This window comes from Pseudophryne corroboree, chromosome 1 (genome assembly GCF_028390025.1).
Source record: "Pseudophryne corroboree isolate aPseCor3 chromosome 1, aPseCor3.hap2, whole genome shotgun sequence".
NCBI classification, from domain to species: Eukaryota; Metazoa; Chordata; class Amphibia; order Anura; family Myobatrachidae; genus Pseudophryne; species Pseudophryne corroboree.
In genome coordinates, this window is record NC_086444.1 from 518,943,875 (window position 1) to 518,967,438 (window position 23,564).

The window sequence follows — 23,564 nt, forward strand, 5'->3', positions numbered from 1 at the left end:
ATGCTTACCTCCATGTCCAAATTTGCCCTTCTCACAAAGGGTACCTCAGGTTCGTGGTACAAAACTGTCACTATCAGTTTCAGACGCTGCCGTTTGGATTGTCCACGGCACCCCGGGTCTTTACCAAGGTAATGGCCGAAATGATGATTCTTCTTCAAAGAAAAGGCGTCTTAATTATCCCTTACTTGGACGATCTCCTGATAAGGGCAAGGTCCAGAGAACAGTTGGAGGTCTGAGTAGCACTATCTCAAGTAGTTCTACGACAGCACGGGTGGATTCTAAATATTCCAAAATCGCAGCTGTCTCCGACGACACGTCTGCTGTCCCTATGGATGATTCTGGACACAGTCCAGAAAAAGGTGTTTCTCCCGGAGGAGAAAGCCAGGGAGTTATCCGAGCTAGTCAGGAACCTCCAAAAACCAGGAAAAGTGTCAGTGCATCATTGCACAAGGGTCCTGGGAAAAATGGTGGCTTCTTACGAAGCGATTCCATTCGGCAGATTTCACGCAAGAACTTTTCAGTGGGATCTGCTGGACAAATGGTCCGGATCGCATCTTCAGATGCATCAGCGGATAACCCTGTCTCCAAGGACAAGGGTGTCTCTTCTGTGGTGGCTGCAGAATGCTCATCTACTAAAGGGCCACAGTTATGCATTCAGGACTGGGTCCTGGTGACCACGGATTCCAGCTTGAAAGGCTGGGGAGCTGTCACACAGGGAAAAAATTTCCAGGGAGTGTGATCAAGTCTGGGGACTTCTCTCCGCATAAATATACTGGAGCTAAGAGCAATTTACAATGCTCTAAGCTTAGCAAGACCTCTGCTTCAAGGTCAGCCGGTATTGATCCAGTGGGACAACATCACGGCAGTCGCCCACGTAAACAGACAGGGCGGCACAAGAAGCAGGAGGACAATGGCAGAAACTGCAAGGATTCTTCGCTGGGCGGAAAATCATGTGATAGCACTGTCAGCAGTTTTCATTCCGGGAGTGGACAACTGGGAAGCAGACTTCCTCAGCACGACCTCCACCCGGGAGAGTGGGGACTTCATCGGGAAGTCTTCCACATGATTGTGAACCGTTGGGAAAGACCAAAGGTGGACATGATGGCGTCCCGCCTGAACAAAAAACTGGACAGGTATTGCGCCAGGTCAAGAGACCCTCAGGCAATAGCTGTGGACGTTCCGGTAACACCATGGGTGTACCAGTCGGTGTATGTGTTCCCTCCTCTGCTTCTCATACCAAAGGTACTGAGAATTATAAGACGTAGAGGAGTAAGAACTATACTCGTGGCTCCGGATGGGCCAAGAAGGACTTGGTACCCGGAACTTCAAGAGATGCTCACAGAGGACTCAGGGCCTCTGCCGATAAGAAGGGACTTGCTTCAGCAAGTACCATGTCTGTTCCAAGACTTACCGCGGCTGCGTTTGACGGCATGGCGGTTGAACGCCGGATCCTAAGGGAAAAAGGCATTCCGGAAGAGGTCATTCCTACCCTGGTCAAAGCCAGGAAGGAGGTGACCGCACAACATTATCACCACATGTGGCGAAAATATGTTGCGTGGTGTGAGGCCAGGAAGGCCCCACGAAGAAATTTCAACTCGGTCGATTCCTGCATTTCCTGCAAACAGGAGTGTCTATGGGCCTCAAATTGGGGTCCATTAAGGTTCAAATTTCGGCCCTGTCGATTTTCTTCCAGAAAGAATTGGCTTCAGTTCCTGAAGTCCAGAAATTTGACAAGGGAGTACTGCATATACAACCCCCTTTTGTGCCTCCAGTGACACTGTGGGATCTCAACGTAGTCCTGGGATTCCTCAAATCACGTTGGTTTAAACCGCTCAAATCTGTGGATTTGAAATATCTCACATGGAAAGTGACCATGATGTTGGCCCTGGCCTCGGCCAGGCGAGTGTCAGAATTGGCGGCTTTGTCTCACAAAAGCCCATATCTGATTGTCCATTCGGACAGGGCAGAGCTGCGGACTCGTCCCCAGTTTCTCCCTAAGGTGGTGTCAGCGTTTCATCTGAACCAGCTTATTGTGGTACCTGCGGCTACTAGAGACTTGGAGGACTCCAAGTTGCTAGATGTTGTCAGGGCCCTGAAAATATAGATTTCCAGGACGGCTGGAGTCAGGAAAACTGACTTGCTGTTATCCTGTATGCACCCAAAAAACTGGGTGCTCTTGCTTCTAAGCAGACGATTGCTAGTTGAATGTGTAGTACAATTCAACTTGCACATTCTGTGGCAGGACTGCCACAGCCAAAATATATAAATGCCCATTCCACAAGGAAGGTGGGCTCATCTTGGGCGACTGCCCGAGGGGTCTCGGCTTTACAACTTTGCCGAGCTGCTACTTGGTCAGGGGCACACCCTGGCTGAGGAGGACCTGGAGTTCTCTCACTCGGTGCTGCAGAGTCATCCGCACTCTCCCGCCCGTTTGGGAGCTTTGGTATAATCCCCATGGTCCTGACGGAGTCCCCAGCATCCACTTAGGACGTCAGAGAAAATAAGATTTTACTTACCGATAAATCTATTTCTCGTAGTCCGTAGTGGATGCTGGGCGCCCATCCCAAGTGCGGATTGTCTGCAATACTTGTACATAGTTATTGTTACAAAAAAATCGGGTTGTTATTGTTGTGAGCCGTCTGTTCAGAGGCTCCTACGTTTGTCATACTGTTAACTGGGTTTAGATCACAAGTTATACGGTGTGATTGGTGTGGCTGGTATGAGTCTTACCCGGGATTCAATATCCTTCCTTATTGTGTACGCTCGTCCGGGCACAGTATCCTAACTGAGGCTTGGAGGAGGGTCATAGGGGGAGGAGCCAGTACACACCACCTGATCCTAAAGCTTTAGTTTTGTGCCCTGTCTCCTGCGGAGCCGCTAATCCCCATGGTCCTGACGGAGTCCCCAGCATCCACTACGGACTACGAGAAATAGATTTATCGGTAAGTAAAATCTTATTTTGGTTTGGATTGTATTTCACCATGTATGGTGGATAATCTGTTTTATAGAAGGTAATCATCACTTTAGAGGAAAATACAAGTGGGGACATGACATGGTATTCAAAGTGCAGCCTTATCCGTGCAGTTTGCTCACACATGTATGTGTGGCCAGTCTCTCACTGATCAGTGATTGCCAGATTCAACTATGTCTGATTAGCATTATTGTCTCATTTACAGATGTCCACATTTTTGCTGTACTATTGTCAATGCAATCATCATCATCTAAACTCCATAAGTTATGCATGTTTAGAGCATAGGGGGGTATTCAGCATCAGACGGAATTGAGATGTGATCAAATCTCCCAGTCTGCCCCTGCAGTGCGCATGCGCTGGGACCCCCACTGTGCTTGCATTGCCGGGGACATGTGATCGCATATCAGTTATACGAATGCCTCTGCGTGATTGCTGTGGAATCAGGGGGGCATCCACAAATCAACGATGCAATCGCAATTGCATTGTGATCACATCGCTGCATGGAATTGCATACTGGGCGGCCCCCAGCATGCGATCGTAGCCAGTTGCAGTTTTGCTAAAATAGCAAAACTGCAACTGAAGCTGAATGAGGGCCACAATTCACTAGAGCAATAGGGATTTGGGTGTTGGTATTTCTAGATTTACAGGTCTATTCATGAAGCACTGAAAAGAGTGGAGAAGTTGCCCATGGCAGCCAATCAGCTACGTATAATTTTATAGAATGCACTTCATAAATGTTACTTCAAAGCTGATTGGTGCCATGGGCAACTTCTCCACTGGCTCACTTCTCCACACTTTTCACTGCTTCATGAATAGACCCCTTATTTTTGTAATGTAATAACTCCCAAAACATTTAACAATTGACCTATGCCATCCACTGCTATTTCAGAGGTGTTACGGAAAGATCTCCAAGTGAGGCACTTACTACGTTTTATTAATTTTCCCAATGGTACGAAGGAAAGGCCAACAGGCTGAATCTGTTCGGATAGGGTTGTCTGAGCCCCATGAACGCCGTTACCATTGGGCACATTGATCTATATTGGCAGACAGTATCTCCGTTTGTATGGTCAACTTATGGAAGATTTTTTTGGTATGCACTTTCATGTTATCAGCTACAATTTGTTATCTTACGTTTCTGTATGGTTTATTGTGCGATAAATATAGTCCATCTGAATATTGAAATCACCTGTGGTTTGTATAGATCTTAAAATGAGTAAGTACTAACTTTTTAATGAAAACTCGTCCATGCTTCATTGAAAAAAACAGGTCCCATAGCAACACTGAACAGCATACTAACTGTGAGCCTATCTTTGCTTGTTTAACCAGCTAGCTGATAGGTTGTAATCCACGTACTTGGCAAAACAAAAAAACGCATACCCGAACCAGACGGACTGAAAGGGGTCCCATGTTTACACATGGGACCCCTTTCCCCGAATGCAGAGACCCCCTGTGAGTACTGTCACAGAGGGTCCCTTCAGCCAATCAGGAAGACGGATACATTGGAGACGTGGCCAGAGTCGGCGTGTCAACATAGGTAAGTATGTGTGTCGGCATGTATGTAATAAAGTTATACTTTCACGGTGTCTGTGTCCTGTTTTTATTTGGGTATTTTTTTTGCAGTAGAACTACAGGTACCAGCGGGCCCGTTTCCCCCCCGCATGCTGGGACTTGTAGTTCTTCTGCAAAAAACAATATTCTTACATTTTCAACAAGGCTATCAGCCCCCCATCCGCAGCCCATGGATGGGGGGGTACAGCCTCGGGCTTCACCCCTGGCCCTTGGGTGGCTGGGGGGGGGGGGACCCCTTGATTGAAGGGGTCCCCACTCCTCCAGAGTACTAGTGACTAGTTGGGTATTTAATGCCACGGCCGCAGGGAGCGGTATAAAAGTGTCCCCCGGCTGTGGCATTATCTGTCCAGCTAGTGGAGCCCGGTGCTGGTACAAAAAATACGGGGGACCCCTACTCTTTTTGCCCCCCGTATTTTTTGCACCAGGACCAGGCGCAGAGCCCGGTGCTGGTTGTTAACAATACGGGGGATCCCCTGTAATTTTTCCCCACGTATTTTGGCAACCAGGACCGGCTCAAAGAGCCCGAGGCTGGTTATGCTTAGGAGGGGGGACCCCATGCAAATTTTTTTCGGGTTTTTTAAACATTTTTAAAAATCAAATCAAAATCCGTCAAATCGGCCGTTTTTCGACAGCGGGACTGTCGAATTCGTTTTTTATTGAATATGTCGAATTCCGGCACCCACCTGCCAGAATTCGACGGTCGAATTGTTTCTAATTTAAAAACGGGCGAAAAAGTGCCGCAATTCGCCCGGAATTGCATATACCCCTATGACTGTCCCAGGATGCATTGCGGGGCCTCCTCTATATAACCCCGCCTCCAGGCACTGTGAGCTCAGTTTTAGAGTTGGTGCCTGCATAAGCGCAGGCAGCCCTGAAAAAGCTATTTAGAAGACTTCAAGGGCTGCAGCACTTCATATGTCAGTGTGACAAACTGTGCTGCGGCTCTATCTCCTCACAGTGGCGTTGCATACTCCCGCTGGCTCTGGTCCCGGGTGCTTGCGGCGGAGGCACTCTGGTTCCTAAGCACACCACCGCAGACGCTCTCCTGGATCACGTGGCTGCTTCTCAGGGAGGAGGTAAAAGGGTCCCCCAGGCAGGATCCACCATTAAATTACGTTCCAGACACATTCTCAGGAGACGGACCGCGACGCTGGCGTGGACACTAGCTGTACAGGGACCCCACTATATCCACCTGGGCAGGGGAGCACAGGTAGGATAATACATTGTCCATGTTTAATAGTTCCCGGTGGTGAGGACCAGCATAGGGGATAAGGCGCTTTACCTGTAGCCCCACTCCCAGCTCTGGGCTCCATCTACTGCTGTTGTTCCCGCCCTGGAGCTGCCTCACACTCTCCCTCACTCCCTGACTGAGACTTTGGGTACCATCTTCTCACAGTAGCTGCGACTGGTCTCTGGGGTTGCAGGGCAAGGTCTCCTCTGTAAATCCGCCTGATTTATCAGCGCTGTGATTATACAGACACTTAAGTATTCTACATGTAATTTGAAGAGAGCGTTAGTTAAGAACAAGTATACCTCTACCAGAATATATTGCACGAGTATTCTGATATATACATCCGGTCTAAGACAGCATTGTGTGTGTGTGTGTGTGTGTGTGTGTGTGTAATATCTATATATATATATATATATATATATATATATATATATCTATATATATATATATATATATATATATATATATATATATATATATATATATATATATATATCATACACACACACACACACACATACACATATACACACACAGTCGGGTCCATAAATATTGGGACATCGACACAATTCTCATATTTTGGGCTCTATGCACCACCACAATGGATTTGAAATGAAGAAAAGTCACAACAACAGACAAACACAGTCTGCTGAAACTAATACCACACGAACAATTATATGTTCTCATGTTTTTATTGAACACACCATGTAAACATTCACAGTGCAGGGTGGTCAAAGTATGTGAAACCTTGGATTTAATAGCTGGTTGACCCTCATTTGGCAGCAATAACCGCAACCAAACATTTCCTATAGTTGCATATCAGACCTACACAACGGTCAGGGGGAATTTTGGACCATTCATCTTCTTTACAAAACTTTTTCAGTTCAGCAATATTCTTGGGTTGTCTGGTGTGAATTGCTCTCTTGAGGTCAGCATCTCAATCGGGTTGAGGTCAGGACTGGGCCACTCCAGAAGGTGTGTATTTTCTTCTGTTGAAGCCATTCTGTTGTTGATCTACTTCTGTGCTTTGGGTCATTGTCCTGTTGCATCACCCATCTTATGTTGAGCTTCAATTGGTGGACAGATGGCCTTAAGTTCTCCTGCAAAATGTCTTGATAAACTTGGGAATTAATTTTCTCTAACGTCCTAGTGGATGCTGGGGACTCCGTAAGGACCATGGGGAATAGACGGGCTCCGCATGAGACATGGGCACTTTAAGAAAGAATTTAGATTCTGGTGTGCTCTGGCTCCTCCCTCTATGTCCCTCCTCCAGACCTCCAGTTTTGAATCTGTGCCCGGACGAGCTGGGTGCTGTTCAGTGAGCTCTCCTGAGCTTGCTGTTAGAAAGTATTTTGTAAGGTTTTTTATTTTCAGGGAGCTCTGCTGGCAACAGACTCCCTGCATCGTGGGACAGAGGGGAGAGAAGCAGCCCTACTCTCTGAAGATAGGTCCTGCTTCTTAGGCTACTGGACACCATTAGCTCCAGAGGGATCGTACACAGGATCTCACCCTCGTCGTCCGATCCCAGAGCCGCGCCGCCGTCCCCCTCGCAGAGCCAGAAGACAGAAGCCGGGTGAGTATGAGAAGCAAAGAAGACTTCGAAATCGGCGGCAGAAGACTCCGTTCTTCACATGAGGTAACGCACAGCACTGCAGCTGTGCGCCATTGCTCCATACACACCTCACATACTCCGGTCACTGTAAGGGTGCAGGGCGCAGGGGGGGGCGCCCTGGGCAGCATATGGACCTCTGTTGGCAAAAGTAAACGTATATACAGTTGGGCACTGTATATATGTATGAGCCCCCGCCAAAAAAGATATGTATTTTAGCGGGACAGAAGCCCGCCGTCGAGGGGGCGGGGCTTCTCCCTCAGCACTCACCAGCGCCATTTTTTCTCCACAGCTCCGCTGAGAAGAAGCTCACCAGACTCTCCCCTGCAGATCACGGTAGAAAAAGGGTAAAAAGAGAGGGGGGGGCACATAATTAGGCGCTAAAAACACAAATACAGCAGCTACTGGGTTAACATTAAGTTACTGTGTTATTCCTGGGTTATATAGCGCTGGGGTGTGTGCTGGCATACTCTCTCTGTCTCACCAAAGGGCCTTGTGGGGGAACTGTCTTCAAAAAGGGTATTCCCTGTGTGTGTGGTGTGTCGGTACGCTTGTGTCGACATGTCTGATGAGGAAGGCTATGTGGAAGCAGAGCGAGAGCAAATGAATGTGGTGTCTCCGCCGACGGCGCCGACACCTGATTGGATGGATATGTGGAAGATTTTAAATGATAATGTTAATTCCTTGCATAAAAGGTTAGACAAAGCTGAAACCTCAGGACAGTCAGGGTCCCAACCCATGCCTGATCCTATGTCGCAGAGGCCGACAGGGTCTCGGAAGCGCCCACTATCCCAAATTATTGACACGGATACCGACATGGATTCTGACTCCAGTGTCGATTACGATGATGCAAAGTTTACAGACAAAATTGGCTAAATCCATCCGTTATATGATTACAGCTATTAAGGATGTGTTGCACATCACAGAGGAAACCCCAGTCCCTGACAGGAGGGTTCATATGTATGGGGAAAAGAAGCCGCAGGTAACTTTTCCCCCTCACACGAGCTCAATGAGTTATGTGAAAAGGCTTGGGAATCTCCAGATAAAAAACTGCAGATTTCCAAAAAGATTCTTATGGCGTATCCTTTCCCGCCAACAGACAGGTTACGCTGGGAATCCTCCCCTAGGGTGGACAAAGCTTTGACACGCTTATCCAAGAAGGTAGCCCTGCCGTCACAGGATACGGCTACCCCCAAAGATGCTGCGGGTCGCAAACAGGAGGTTACCCTGAAGTCCATTTATACACATTCGGGTACCTTACTGAGGCCGGCAATCGCGTCGGCTTGGGTGTGTAGTGCTGTAGCAGCTTGGACGGATACCTTATCTGAGGAACTTGATACCTTAGACAAGGATACTATATTAATGACCCTGGGGCATATTAAAGACGCTGTCCTGTATATGAGAGATGCTCAGAAAGACATTAGCCTACTAGGTTCTAGAATAAATGCTATGTCGATTTCTGCCAGAAGGGTCCTGTGGACTCGGCAATGGACAGGTGATGCCGACTCAAAAAGGCACATGGAGGTTTTACCTTACAAGGGTGAGGAATTGTTTGGGGAGGGTCTCTCGGACCTGGTCTCCACAGCTACGGCTGGGAAGTCAAATTTTTTGCCATATGTTTCCTCACAACCTAAGAAAGCACCGTATTACCAAATGCAGTACTTTCGATCACAGAAAAACAAGAAAGTCCGAGGTGCGTCCTTTCTTGGCAGGGGCAGAGGAAAGAAGCTGCACAACACAGCTAGTTCCCAGGAACAGAAGTCCTCCCCGGCTTCCACTAAATCCACCGCATGACGCTGGGGCTCCACAGGCGGAGCTAGGCCCGGTGGGGGCGCGTCTCCGAAATTTCAGCCACAAGTGGGTTCACTCCCAGGTGGATCCCTGGGCAATAGATGTTGTGTCTCAGGGATACAAGCTGGAATTCGAAGAGATGCCCCCTCACCGATACCTCAAGTCGGCCCTGCCAGCTTCCCCCTTAGAGAGGGAAATAGTGTTAACTGCAATTCGCAAATTGTATCTTCAACAGGTGGTGGTCAAGGTTCCCCTCCTTCAACAAGGAAAGGGTTATTATTCGACCATGTTTGTGGTACCGAAACCGGACGGTTCGGTCAGACCCATATTGAATTTAAAATCCCTGAACGTGTACCTAAAAAGGTTCCGGTTCAAGATGGAATTGCTGAGAGCGGTAATTGCAAGCCTGGAAGGGGGGGATTTTATGGTGTCTCTGGACATAAAGGATGCATACCTTCATGTCCCCATTTATCCACCTCATCAGGCGTACCTCAGATTTGTGGTACAGGATTGTCATTACCAATTTCAGACGTTGCCGTTTAGTCTCTCCACGGCTCCGAGAATATTTACCAAGGTAATGGCGGAAATGATGGTACTCCTGCGGAAGCAAGGGGTCGCAATTATCCCATACTTGGATGATCTCATAAAAGCGAGGTCAAGAGAGCAGTTGCTGATCAGCGTAGCACGTTCTCTAGAAGTGTTACGGCAACACGGCTGGATTCTGAATATTCCAAAGTCACAGTTGGTTCCTGGGCATGATTCTGGACACAGGCCAGAAAAGGGTTTATCTCCCGATAGAGAAGGTACAGGAACTCATGACACTGGTCAGGGACCTATTAAAACCAAAACAGGTGTCAGTGCATCACTGCACTCGAGTCCTGGGAAAGATGGTGGCATCGTACGAGGCCATTCCCTTCGGCAGGTTCCATGCGAGGACCTTTCAATGGGACTTACTGGACAAATGGTCCGGATCACATCTTCAGATGCATCGGTTAATCACCCTATCCCCCAGGGCCAGGGTGTCTCTCCTGTGGTGGCTGCTGAGTGCTCACCTTCTCGAGGGCCGCAGATTCGGCATTCAGGACTGGGTCCTGGTGACCACGGATGCAAGCCTCCGAGGGTGGGGAGCAGTCACACAGGGAAGAAATTTCCAAGGTCTGTGGTCAAGTCAGGAGACTTGCCTTCACATCAACATCCTGGAACTAAGGGCCATTTACAACGCCCTACGTCAAGCAGAGGCCCTGCTTCGCGGTCAACCAGTTCTGATTGTCAGACAACATCACCGCTGTGGCTCATGTAAACCGACAGGGCGGCAAGGAGCAGGGTGGCGATTGCGGAAGCCACCAGAATTCTTCGCTGGGCGGAGAATCATGTAAGCACACTGTCGGCAGTGTTCATCCCAGGGGTAGACAACTGGGAAGCAGACTTCCTCAGCAGGCACGACTTCCACCCGGGGGAGTGGGGACTTCATCAAGAAGTCTTCGCACAGCTTGCAAGTCGGTGGGAACTGCCACAGGTGGACATGATGGCATCCCGCCTCAACAAGAAACTACAGAGGTATTGCGCCAGGTCAAGAGACCCTCAGGCGATAGCTGTAGACGCCCTGGTAACACCGTGGGTGTTCCAATCGGTCTATGTATTTCCTCCTCTTGCTCTCATACCCAAGGTGTTGAGAATCATAAGAAAAAGAGGAGCGAGAACAATACTCATTGTTCCGGATTGGCCAAGAAGGACTCTTCCTCTAAGACAGGACTTGTTGCAACAAGGGCCCTGTCTGTTCCAAGACTTACCGCGGCTGCGTTTGACGGCATGGCGGTTGAACGCCGGATCCTAGCGGAAAAAGGCATTCCAGATGAGGTCATTCCTACGCTGATCAAAGCTAGGAAGGACGTGACAGCAAAACATTATCACCGTATATGGCGAAAATATGTTGCTTGGTGTGAGGCCAGGAATGCCCCTACGGAGGAATTCCAGCTGGGCCGTTTCCTTCACTTCCTACAGTCAAGAGTGACTTTGGGCCTAAAATTGGGTTCCATTAAGGTCCAGATTTCGGCCCTATCCATTTTCTTTCAAAAAGAGCTTCTCTACCTGAAGTTCAGACGTTTGTGAAGGGAGTGCTGCGTATTCAGCCTCCTTTTGTGCCCCCGGTGGCACCTTGGGATATTAACGTGGTGTTGAGTTTCCTGAAATCCCACTGGTTTGAACCACTCAAAACGGTGGAATTGAAATATCTCACGTGGAAGGTGGTCATGCTACTACCATTGGCTTTGGCTAGGCGTGTGTCAGAATTAGTGGCTTTGTCACATAAAAGCCCCTATCTGGTTTTTCATGCGGATAGAGCAGAATTGCGGACCCGTCCACAATTTCTGCCAAAAGTGGTTTCATCCTTTCATATAAACCAACCTATTGTGGTGCCTGTGGCTACTACTGACTTGGAGGATTCAGAGTTACTTGATGTGGTCAGGGCTTTGAAGGTTTATGTAGCCAGAACGGCTAGGGTAAGGAAACAGAATCTTTGTTTATCCTGTATGCTTCCAACAAGCTTGGTGCTCCTGCTTCAAAGCAAACTATTGCTCGCTGGATCTGTAATACGATTCAGCAGGCTCATTCTGCGGCTGGATTGCCGCTGCCAAAATCAGTTAAGGCCCATTCCACTAGTAAGGTGGGCTCTTCTTGGGCGGCTGCCCGAGGGGTCTCGGCATTACAGCTGTGCCGAGCGGCTACTTGGTCAGGTTCAAACACTTTTGCAAAGTTCTACAAGTTTGATACCCTGCCTGAGGAGGACCTTGTGTTTGCTCATTCGGTGCTGCAGAGTCATCCGCACTCTCCCGCCTGTTTGGGAGCTTTGGTATAATCCCCATGGTCCTTACGGAGTCCCCAGCATCCACTAGGACGTTAGAGAAAATAAGATTTTACTTACCGGTAAGTAAGGAGACATGGGCCCTCATTCCGAGTTGTTCGCTTGGTAATTTTCTTCGCATCGCAACGATTTTCCGCTAAATGTTCGCACTGCGACTGCGATAAGTAAATTTGCTAAGAAGTTTGGTATTTTACTCGCGGCATTACGAGGTTTTTTCTTCGTTCTGGTGATCGCAGTGTGATTGACAGGAAGTGGGTGTTTCTGGGCGGAAACTGGACGTTTTATGGGAGTGTGTGAAAAAACGCTGCCGTTTCTGGGAAAAACGCGGGAGTGTCTGGGCGAACCCTGGGTGTGTTTGTGACTTCAAACCAGGAACGAAAAGCACTGAACTGATCGCAGTGGCAGAGTAAGTCTCGAGCTACTCAGAAACTGCTAAGAACGGTCTATTCGTAAATCTGCTAATCTTTCGTTCGCAAATCTACTATGCTAAGATTCACTCCCAGTAGGCGGCGGCTTAGCGTGTGCAAAGCTGCTAAAAGCAGCTTGCGAGCGAACAACTCGGAATGACCACCATGGGCACTTTAAGAAAGATTCTAGTGTGCTCTGGCTCCTCCCTCTATGTCCCTCCTTCAGACCTCAGTTAGAGAAACTGTGCCCGGAAGAGCTGACAGTACAAGGAAAGGATTTTGGAAATCCAGGGCAAGACTCATACCAGCCACACCAATCACACCGTATAACTTGTGATAAACTTACCCAGTCAACAGTATGAACAACAACAGAGTATCCGTTCAACCCTGATGCAATAATAACATAGCCCTTATTGCAGCAATAACTATATAAAAGTATTGCAGAAGAAGTCCGCACTTGGGACGGGCGCCCAGCATCCACTGCGGACTACGAGAAATAGATTTACCGGTAAGTAAAATCTTATTTTTACGTCGATGATAGCAATATGTCTATGCCCTGAGGCAGCAAAGCAGCCCCAAGCCATGATGCCTCCTCCACCATACTTAACAGTTGGGATGAGGTTTTGATGTTGGTGTACTGTGCCTTTTTTTTCTCCACACATAGTGTTGTGTGTTCCTTCCAAACAACTCCACTTTGGTTTCATCTGTCCACAGAATATTTTGCCAGTAGTGCTGTGGAACATTCAGGTGCTCTTTTATAAACTTCAACCGTGCAGCAATGTTTTTTTGGGCAGCAGTGGCTTCCTCCGTGGTATCCATTCTTGTTCAGTGTTTTACGTATGGTAGATTCGTCAACAGAGATGTTAGCATGTGCCAATGATTTCTGTAAGTCTTTAGCTGACACTAGGATTCTTCTTCACCTCACTGAGCATTCTGCGCTGTGCTCTTGCAGTCATCTTTACAGGATGCCCACTCCTAGGGAGAGTAGCAACAGTGCTGAACTTTGTCTTACCGTGGACTGATGAACATCAAGGCTTTTAGAGATACTTTTGTAACCCTTTCCAGCTTTATTGCAAGTCAAAAATTCTTAATCGTAGGTCTTCTGTGAGCTCTTTTCTGCGAGGCATGGTTCACATCAGGCAATGGTTCTTGAGAATTACAAACTCAAAACTGGTCTGTGTTTTTTATAGGGCAGGGCAGCTTTAACCAAAACCTCCAATCTCGTCTCATTGATTGGACTTCAGGTTGGCTGACTCCTGAGCTCTTGGAGAAGTCATTAGCCTAGGGGTTCACATACTTTGTCGACCCTGCACTGTGAATGTTTACGTGGTGTGTTCAATAAAAACATGAGAACATATAATTGTTTGTGTGGTATTAGTTTCAGCAGACTCTGTTTGTCTATTGTTGTGACTTAGATGAAGATCAGAGCACATTTTATGACCAATTTATGATCAAATCTAGGAAATTCCAAAGGGTTAACATACTTTTTCTTGCAACTGTAAATAGGGGATTTTTTTGCAGGTATTATATTTGGCTATATCGTATTGTCACGCTCTAAGGTTACATTCACTATAATGTCTACAACAAAGGGCGGAAAATCCGTGGACGCTCGTGCATCCTGCAGTGCATGCACCAAGGATTTGCTTGAGGGGGAAGTTTTGAAGGATGGTCTGTGTAATATGTGCCGTATATCTCCCAGTCAGCCCTTGCTCCTGTAGCCAATCAGGAGCCACCTTGGGCGACATTCTCCAACATGCTTAATACGCTTGTGACACGCCTTACGTCCCCTATGGGACCTCCTGTGCCATTGCAGCCACATATTGTCCCTGTAGTTAATCCGCCCTGGGCGGATACTTTGTCTACCCAGATACAACAATTGAATCAATCTTTGGTTAGACAAAAACCTACCCCACGTCCCTCTGCGGTCAAGGGGTCATCTAAGCGGGCCGCTTCCTCCTCACAATCCACTAATATCTCAGATGATACTTCTGATGAGGATGGGGAGTATACTGATCCACCAGACACTGATACAGTTGCTTCTGACGAGGAAGCTAAAACGCAAGTTGATGTCCCTGGCCTAGTGGAGGCTATTAAGCTGATTATACAAATCGATGATGATGATGTAGATCTCACTACTGCGTCTAAGAAACCTGATAAATTGAAACGTCAGAAGGTAACTAAAGTAATCTTACCACATTCTGACCATTTGGTAGACATACGTCAGGAATCCTGGTCTTCTCCAAGAAAGAAATTCTCCCTGTCTAAAAAGATGCTAGTTCGTTATCCTCTATTCGCTGAGTTGTGTAACAAGTGGGAAAAGCTACTGCCGTGGATTCCCATGTCACCCGTCTTGTGGTGCCATCTACTCTGCCTGTCACCACTGTCACCTCACTGGAGGAACCGACAGATAAGCGTGTAGAAGGATGCCTGAAATCTATTTACTCCGTTACAGGTGCTGTAAATAGACCCACTATAGCAGCCTCCTGGGCCGCAAAAGGAATTGAAGCATGGGTTCAGGCAATAGAGGAAGAGCTGCCTCAATATATACTTGACACTGCCAGACAATATCTGTCTCATATTGCCACCGCCTCCCACTACATTCAGGAGGCGTCCTCTGAGGCAGGTGTAATGGCGGCCAAGGCGTCGACTACGTCCATGCTGGCTCTCCGAATTCTGTGGTTGAAGTCATGGAAGGTGGATCTGGACTCCAAAAAGACTTTGGAGGCACTCCCTATTAAGAGAGACATCCTGTTTGTGGAAGATCTGAATAAGATTGTGACTGACTTAGTGGCTGCCAAGACTGCATTTCTCTCAAATACTAATCCTTCTACACAGAAGGCAAAGAGTACCACTTTTCGTTCCTGTCGACCTCAAGGGAAAGCAAAAGGTCAGACTTACCTGAGACAAGCTCATGCTCCCAAAACTACTAAGCCCAAAGCAAAACAATCCTGGGCTGCCTGTCAACCCGCTTCCAAACAAGACAAGCTTGCTGCATGATGGGCGGGCCTCCCCCTGGGGGATCCCAGGGTGGGAGTCCGACTTCTGCAATTCACTTCAGATGCATGGGTGTGAGAAGTCGTCTCTCACGGGTACCGTGTGGAAATGCTGCGCTCGATTGTACTGGCCATGGAACCTGGAGATTATATGGTATACCTGGATATACAAGATGCCTATATGCATATACCTATTGCCATATCGCATCAGCAATATCTGCGGTTTCTGCAATCTTTATTATCCGTTCCAGGCTCTGCCGTCTGGACTGGCCACGGCCCCTCGGATCTTCACCAGGGTTATGGCCGTGATGACGGCGCATCTGCGTCGTTCAGGGCATCAGGATCCTGCCGTATCTGGATGACTTGCTGATCCTGGTGAACTCCCAAGATTTTCTCCTCCGTCATATACAACTGACGGTAAACTTCCTTCAAGCTCACGGGTGGCTCGTCAACTAGAAGAAGTCCTCACTGGTCCCTGCTCGGAGCATGGTGCACCTGGGGGCACTGCTGGACACACACAGCGAAAGACTGTTTCTGTTTCCTGAGAAAGTCCTGGAACTTCAGGACAGGATAAGATGCTTCCTCTCTCGCCCAAGATTGTCGATACACTCGGCGATGCAAGTACTAGGCCTCATGGTGTCGGCGTTCGACATGATAGAGTATGCTCAATTTAATTCCCACCCTCTGCAGAGGTTAATCCTTTCGAAGTGGGATGGCCTGCCTCATCGGATCAGGTCTCAAATGATCTCCTTGACTCCGGAGGTTCGCCTGTCACTGAGCTGGTGGCTACAGGACCAGCAGTTGAGCAGGGGGCCATCCTTTCTGGATTCCCAACTGGGTCCTCCTGACTATGGACGCCAGTCTGAGTGGTTGGGGCGCGGTGCTGGAGCAACACTCTCTCCGGCGTCGGTGGACCAGGGAGGAATCTCTCCTCCCGATAAACTTTCTGGAATTGCGGGCAGCGTTCAATGCTTTGACTCTTGCCCTGCCTCTGATACAGAACAGGCCTGTTCAAGTACAATCAGACAACGCCACCACGGTGGCTTACATAAATCATCAAGGCGGCAAGCGAAGCCGCATGGCAATGATGGAAGTATCAAAAATCCTTTGTTGGGCGAAACTCCATCTGCCAGCAATATAGGCAGTGTTCATTCCGGGGAATCCTCAACTGGGAAGCGGACTTCCTCAGTCGTCAGGACATGCACGCCGGAGAGTGGAGTCTTCATCCGGAAGTCTTTCAACTCCTAGTGGACAAGTGGGGCCTACCAGATGTAGACCTGATGGTGTCTCGACACAATCACAAAGTTCCGGTCTTCGGATCAAGAACAAAGGATCCTCAAGCAGCGTTCGTGGACGCACTGGCAATTCCATGGAACTTTCAGCTGCCCTACGTGTTCCCTCCAGTGTCACTCCTGCCCATGGTACTACAGAAGTTCAAACAAGAAGGAGGAATACTACTTCTAGTCTCTCCAGTGTGGCCCAGACAGCATTGGTTCTCAGACCTGTAGGGTCTACCGATCGAGCATCCTCTTCATCTTCCTCAACGCCCAGACCTCCTCGTTCAGGGCCCTTGTGTCTATCTGGACCTGGCCAGGCTGGCTTTGACGTCGTGGCTCTTGATGCTTCACTCCTGAGGACCAAAGTATTCTCCGAGGCGGTTATTCAAAGTATTCTAAAGGCCCGCAAACCGGCTTCTGTACGGATTTATTATAGGGTCTGGAATTCTTACTTCACCTGGCGTGCTACTAAGAATTACTATACTTACAAGTTTAGTACTTCCAGACTTCTGGCTTTTTTGCAACCAGGCCTGGATTTAGGAGTTCGTCTGGCCTCCCTCAAGGTTCACATACAGTATCTGCCTTGTCGGTGTGGTTTCAGAGGAAAATTGCGTCTATTCCTGATGTTCATACATTCACTCAGGGCGTACTGCGGATTCAACCTCCCTATGTCCCTTCTGTGGCTCCATGGGATCTGTCTGTTGTCCTGAATGGCCCTACAAGAGTCTTCATTTGAACCTCTTGAGTCAGTGGACCTTAAATAGCTCACAGCCGAAGTCCTGTTTCTGCTGGCTATTGCCTCAGCTAGAAAGGTGTCGGACTTAGGCGCTTTGTCCTGTTGTCCACCCTTTCTGATATTCCATCGTGACCGGGCAGTTCTGAGATCTCGCCCAGATTACTTGCCTAAAGGGGTGTCATCTTTTCACCTTAACCAAGAGATTGTGGTTCCGGCCTTTATCTCTTCTGATTTGTCTTCCAAAAAGCGGTCTTTGGATGTGGTAAGTGCTCTCCATGTTTATGTGGAGAAGACTGCCTCTATCAGGAGGTCAGATACCCTTTTTGTACTTTTTGGTTTCCACAAACGTGGCTGACCTGCGAATAAGCAAACCCTGGCCAGATGGATTAGAATGGTGATTGCACAAGCTTATGCGCAGCTGGGCTTCCGGCTCCTGCTCCTATTAAGGCCCATTCTACTCGGTCTGTTGGACCTTCTTGGGCAGCCCGCTGTGGCGCGTCCGGTGAACAATTGTGCAAGGCGGCTACATAGTCCTCAGTGAACATGTTCATTAGGTTCTATGCTTTTGATACTTCCGCCTCCCAGGATGCTTCCTTTGGACGCCGGGTTCTCATACCCACTTAGGTGCGTCCCCTCCCTTGAGGAACTGCTTTAGGACATCCCCCGATGTATTCCCTGTGGAACACCGTGTACGCCGCTTCAGAAAATGAGATTTATGGTAGACTTACCATGGTTAAATCTCTTTCTGCGAGATACACTGGTTTCTACAGGGCGCCCATCCAGACGCACTTAACTTCTTTGGGTTTGTATGGCATTAGCCGCTGGTCCCTTCTCCTATCGTGAGAACGTGGTTCTATGTGACTAACATATACCTTCTCTTTTACCTGCTTCTGCATTGGACTGGTTAACTAAAACTGAGCTCACAGTGCCTGGAGGCGGGGTTATATAGAGGAGTCCCCGCAATGCATCCTGGGACAGTCTAAAGCTTTAGCCTGTTGGTGCCTCTGGATCAAGATCCAACTCTACACCCCCGATGTATTCCTTGTGGAACCCAGTGTACCGCGCAGAAAGAGATTTAACTATGATAAGTCTACCATAAATCTCCTTTTTCTTGCACCGGCCAAGATACGATGACACGCTCACTGTGACCTGGTCACAACTTGATGACTAATGGGCCCTACTCACTAAGCGATAATACTGAAAGATATAAACGATCTTGTTCATTAATGAACGAGATATAGTTCATATCTTTCAGTGTGTAGGCACCATCGATGAAGGATGCGCGGCCCGCAGTCGTTCATCGTTGGTGTCGGCTCATTTATGCTTGCAAGCCAATATGGACAATCTCGTCCATATTAGCATGCAGGGCTATGGGGTCGGGTAATGGGGGGGGTGAAGAAACTTCACTGAAAACCCCCCCTTCCCCGTCACCCCCCACCCTGCCGCTGGGTCGTACGTCGGGCACCACGGCAGCACATCGCGCTGTGTATAGGGCCCATAAGGCTGGGTACACACTGGGGAGAGATTTCCATTGTTTTGGTTTTTTTTTTAACCATGCATCTGAGTTGACATGAAAAAGAAAAAAATGATTGATATTAATTGTTAATGTCTATACAAGGAAACTGTATGGATTCTGCCCTAGTTTGTAATTTCTAGTTCTTTTGGAAATGCCTCCGCATACTTAAGTATAAATCAGAATGTGTTAAAGGTGCAATCCCTTCTCAGAATGGGTATGTTTCTCTAACTATAATTACCTATAATACCCCTTTCACATCTCCAATGCCATATCCCACCCGGGAATTGGAAACGGGTTCTTCCCAGGTGGGATCCAGCATTGGACCCTAATAGCAGGCTTCACGGGTCGGTTGCCATAGAGGCGGAGGCAGCGCTGGGAGGTGAGCTCAACTCCGCACCGCCTCTCTCTATGTAGTGAATGGGTCCCGGGAACCCGTTTACACTGCCACTGTACCCGGTATTCAACCTAGGAATTACCCTTCTTAGAACCCGGGTTAGGTGACCCGGGAATTCTTCATGGCCCCTTTTACATCGCACAGTGACCCGTGTCGACCCGGCAATATAGCGGGTCAATACCGGGTTATTTGTGCAATGTGAAAGGGATATAAGAAGACATATAAAGTTGTTAATTTGAGCTATTTGATTCAAGCTGCTTTAAATGATTTACAGTTTGCAAAGTGTCATGAGATCAATTATGAGCTTCATTGCTGACTCTGAGTTCAGGTTCCCCTTCTTTTTGGAACAAGCAGAAACCAGATGTTTACTGGAGAAAGATTTTTTTTTTTTCTTATTTTTTTATTTTGCTGCCAACTTATTAAAATCTGCAGCATCATGTATTTATTTATTTTTTAAAGTGCAAATAATTTTTGGAAAAAATTGTTGAGTGAAGGAACCAGATAAGTTCTCATAAGGTGTGGAAGTTATAAGCGAGTTGCTTTAGAGATTGAGCATTCACTATTACAGCAGCATTCCATGGGGGAGATTCAAATGTTTGAAAAGTCGGTTGGGAGTCAGTTTTTTCCTATCTAATAGACCGGAAAAAACAGACTCTCAACTGACTTTTCAAACATTTGAATTTCCCCCCATGTGTATCTGCTGATCAGCCATAACATTAAACCGCTAACCAGTGAAGTGAATAACATTGATTATCTTGATGGGGTTTGGTCTGTTTTAGACAGCAATGAACACTCCGGTCCGACTTCAATAGCCTGTTAATTTAATGGGGGTGGAATAGGGCGGTAGCCTTAGGTTTTAACACCTGGGGCTATTCATTTTCAGTCCTTTTTTTTTAAATTTTTACCCGAGGCCCTTTTTAACACCATTAAATTAATGTGTTAACGGGCGTTAACACGCAGAATCAGTGATAAGTCCATGAACCTAACCGGTTGTGGCATTGGTTAACACACTAGTTATCGCTCAGGCTCAAAAAAATATCTCAAGTCACATGCATTGTGCAGGCTGCCTTTAGGGCCAATTGAATTGCCCAGGGGGATACATTAGCCCGTGGTAAACTACCGCGGATAATTGAACCCCCCCCCCCCCCCCCTTCTTCCCTTCATTGTGTTGAAAGCAGGAAAAATGGGCAAGTATAAGGATCTCAGCGACTTTACCAAGGGACAAATTGTGATGGCCAGCTGACTGGGGCAGAGCATCCCCAAAATAGCAGGACTTGTGAGGTGTTCCCAGTATGCAGTGGTTAGTACCTACTAAAAGTGGTCCAAGGAAGGACATCCAGTGAACTGGCAACAGGGTCATGGGTGCTCAATGTCTGATGAATCAGATGGCACCAGGTTGCAGCAGATGTAGTGTGATACTATGGGCAATGTTCTGCTGGGATACCTTAAGTCCTGGCGTTCATGTGGATGTTATTTTGACATGTACCACCTACCTAAATATTGTTGCAGACCAATTACTCCCTTTCATTGCAACGGTATTCCCTGATGGCAGTGGCCTCTTTTCAGCAGCATAATGCGCCCTGCCACACTGCAAAAATAATTAAGGAATAGTCTGCGGAACATAGCAAAGAGTTCAAGATGTTGACTTGGCTTCCAAATTCTCCAGATCTCAATCTGATCAAGTATCTGTGGGGTGTGCTGGAAAACAAGTCCAAGCCATGGAGGCCGCACCTCGCAGTTTACAGGACCTAAAGAATCTACTGATAATGTATTGGTACTAGATACTACAGGACACCTTCAGAGGTCTTATGGAGTACATGCCTCAACAGATCAGAGCTGTTTTTGGTGGCATGAGGGAGGCCTACACAATATTAGAAAGGTGGTTTTAATGGTATGGCTAGTTGATGATGCGCGTGTGTGTGATATATTATATATATTTATATTTATTTATAAATATTACATTATTGTAGTACTTCAGATATTATGCTTTTTAAAACAAGGAATGCATTTCTATTTCATTTAGACATATCCCTTATTTAGCCTGCTCTGGTTTTGTTTTTCATTTATTTACAGGTTGAGTATCCCATATCCAAATATTGAGTGATATAGTGAAACCTTTATATTCTGATGGCCAATGTACACAATCTTTGTTTAATACACAGTTATTACAAATATTGTATTACATGACCTTCAGGCTGTGTATAAGGTGTATATGAAACATAAATGAATTGTGTGAATGTACACACCACTTTGTTTAATGCAGAAAGTTATTAAAAATATTGGCTAAAATGACCTTCAGGCTGTGTGTATAAGGTGTATATGTAACATAAATGCATTCTGTGCTTAGATTTAGGTCCCATCGCCATGATATCTCATTATGGTATGCAATTATTCCAAAATACGGAATAATCCAATATCCAAAATACTTCTGGTCCCGAGCATTTTGGAGTAGGGATACTCAACCTGTAATTGCTTATTTTATGGTAATATTTGTTAGTGTTGAATACATGGTTGCTATGAATTAGGAAACAGTTTAGGGCAGTTTGGATGGTGTAATGGTTAGCATATTCTCCATGTGCTTGCGTGGGTTTCCTCCATGTACTCCTTTTTCCTTTGTTAATCCAAAACCATACTGGTAGGTTAATTGTTTCTCAACAACCCCCCCCCCCCCCAGTAATCCTAGTATATAAGGGGTATAAGTGTGTGTATGTACATGGGCAGACTAGATGGGCCAAGTGGTTCTTATCTGCCATCATATTCTATTGCTGGGCACACACTAGATGATATAGTGGATGATGTGCCTGACTCGTCTGTTGAGTATGCACTATGACGCTGATTATGCGCACTCCCTCGCATCGTCAGCGACATTGGCCGTGCATGGTGCCTGACGGGCAATATCAGCAGTGAGGGCCATGCTGCTGAATGAAGCATTGTACCTGCTCTCCCCCACTGTCGCTCGTGGCATCAGCTAGTGTGTATGCATTTGCGGATGCCTGCCCTTTCACTGGGTCCCTTCGCTAATGAGGTCGACGGGTACATTCATCGTCCAGTGTGTACCCGACTTAAGTTTCATATATTTTCTATGTGACAGAAATTTCCTCAGCACTTAGTGATCTCATGTGTGTTAAGCCATTTCTTCCTATGGGAGAATAAACACTATAAATTACTTATCACTACACAGAAGTGTGGAAATATTCTCCTCAACTGATTGTTAGTTTGAAGGCAATATAGTTGTGATTTTTTGATGATAGTAATGCTTATAGTAAATTTTGTGTTATTGTTATTTCCCAGACACGGAGCATTTGATGTCTACGCCAACGGATCCGGGTGCAATGCCTCACCCGGGGCCTTCCCCAGGTCCTGGACCTTCCCCAGGGCCTATTTTAGGACCGAGCCCTGGACCTGGGCCTTCACCGGGGTCAGTACACAGTATGATGGGTCCAAGCCCTGGTCCACCTAGTGTCTCTCACCAACTGTCTAGCATGGGTCCATCAGATTACGCACCAGACAATATGCATCAGATGCATAAGGTAAGAGTGATTAATACATACAGAAATGATCCAATATTAAAATGTAATTTAGCCACAATTGGGAGATATTTGTAGTCCTGTAGTATTTACCATGCTTTATTATTCAGTACGTACAGGTGAGGTCAGTAACCAAAGTTTTGTTTTTGTTCTTAAATCACCATTTTCAAAGATTCTTTTTAACCAATAGATGGTAACATTGGGGCAGATGTATTAACCTGGAGAAGGCATAAGGAAGTTGTAAACCAGCGATAAGTGCAAGGTGATAAACGCACCAGCCAATCAGCACCTGTTAAATTACATATTGGAGCGGATTGGCTGATGTGTTCTCCCCTTGCACTTATCACTGGTTTATCACTTCCTTATGCCTTCTCCAGGTTAATACATCTGCCCCATTGTGTGTTAACCTTCATACAACTGTGCATATGGAATTGTACTTTATCAAGCATGTTTTCAGCATGTACGCCTAAATAGTTTGTAAGTCAAGGTTGCACATTTTAATGTTAGACTTACGTTCTGCACTTATATTTTGACAAGTAGTGTGCCATAAATGCATGTAATAATAAGATTTTAAACCTACCGGTAAATCTTTTTCTCGTAGTCCGTAGAGGATGCTGGGGACTCCGTAAGGACCATGGGGATAGACGGGCTCCGCAGGAGACATGGGCACTTTAAGAAAGACT

The 23,564-nt window shown here is 47.0% G+C and overlaps 1 protein-coding gene across 6 annotated transcripts in view; it reads left to right on the forward strand.

Moving 5' to 3' along the window:
* SMARCA2 (SWI/SNF related, matrix associated, actin dependent regulator of chromatin, subfamily a, member 2) overlaps window positions 1-23,564 on the forward strand; it is a 631,684-nt gene that overhangs the window by 52,988 nt on the left and 555,132 nt on the right. For all 6 annotated transcript variants that reach the window (XM_063913944.1, XM_063913943.1, XM_063913946.1 and 3 more), the window contains exon 2: window positions 22,646-22,884. In XM_063913944.1, coding sequence (XP_063770014.1) covers window positions 22,660-22,884 — 225 coding nt within the window. In that variant the 5' untranslated portion in view covers window positions 22,646-22,659. The remainder of the gene's footprint in view (window positions 1-22,645; window positions 22,885-23,564) is intronic.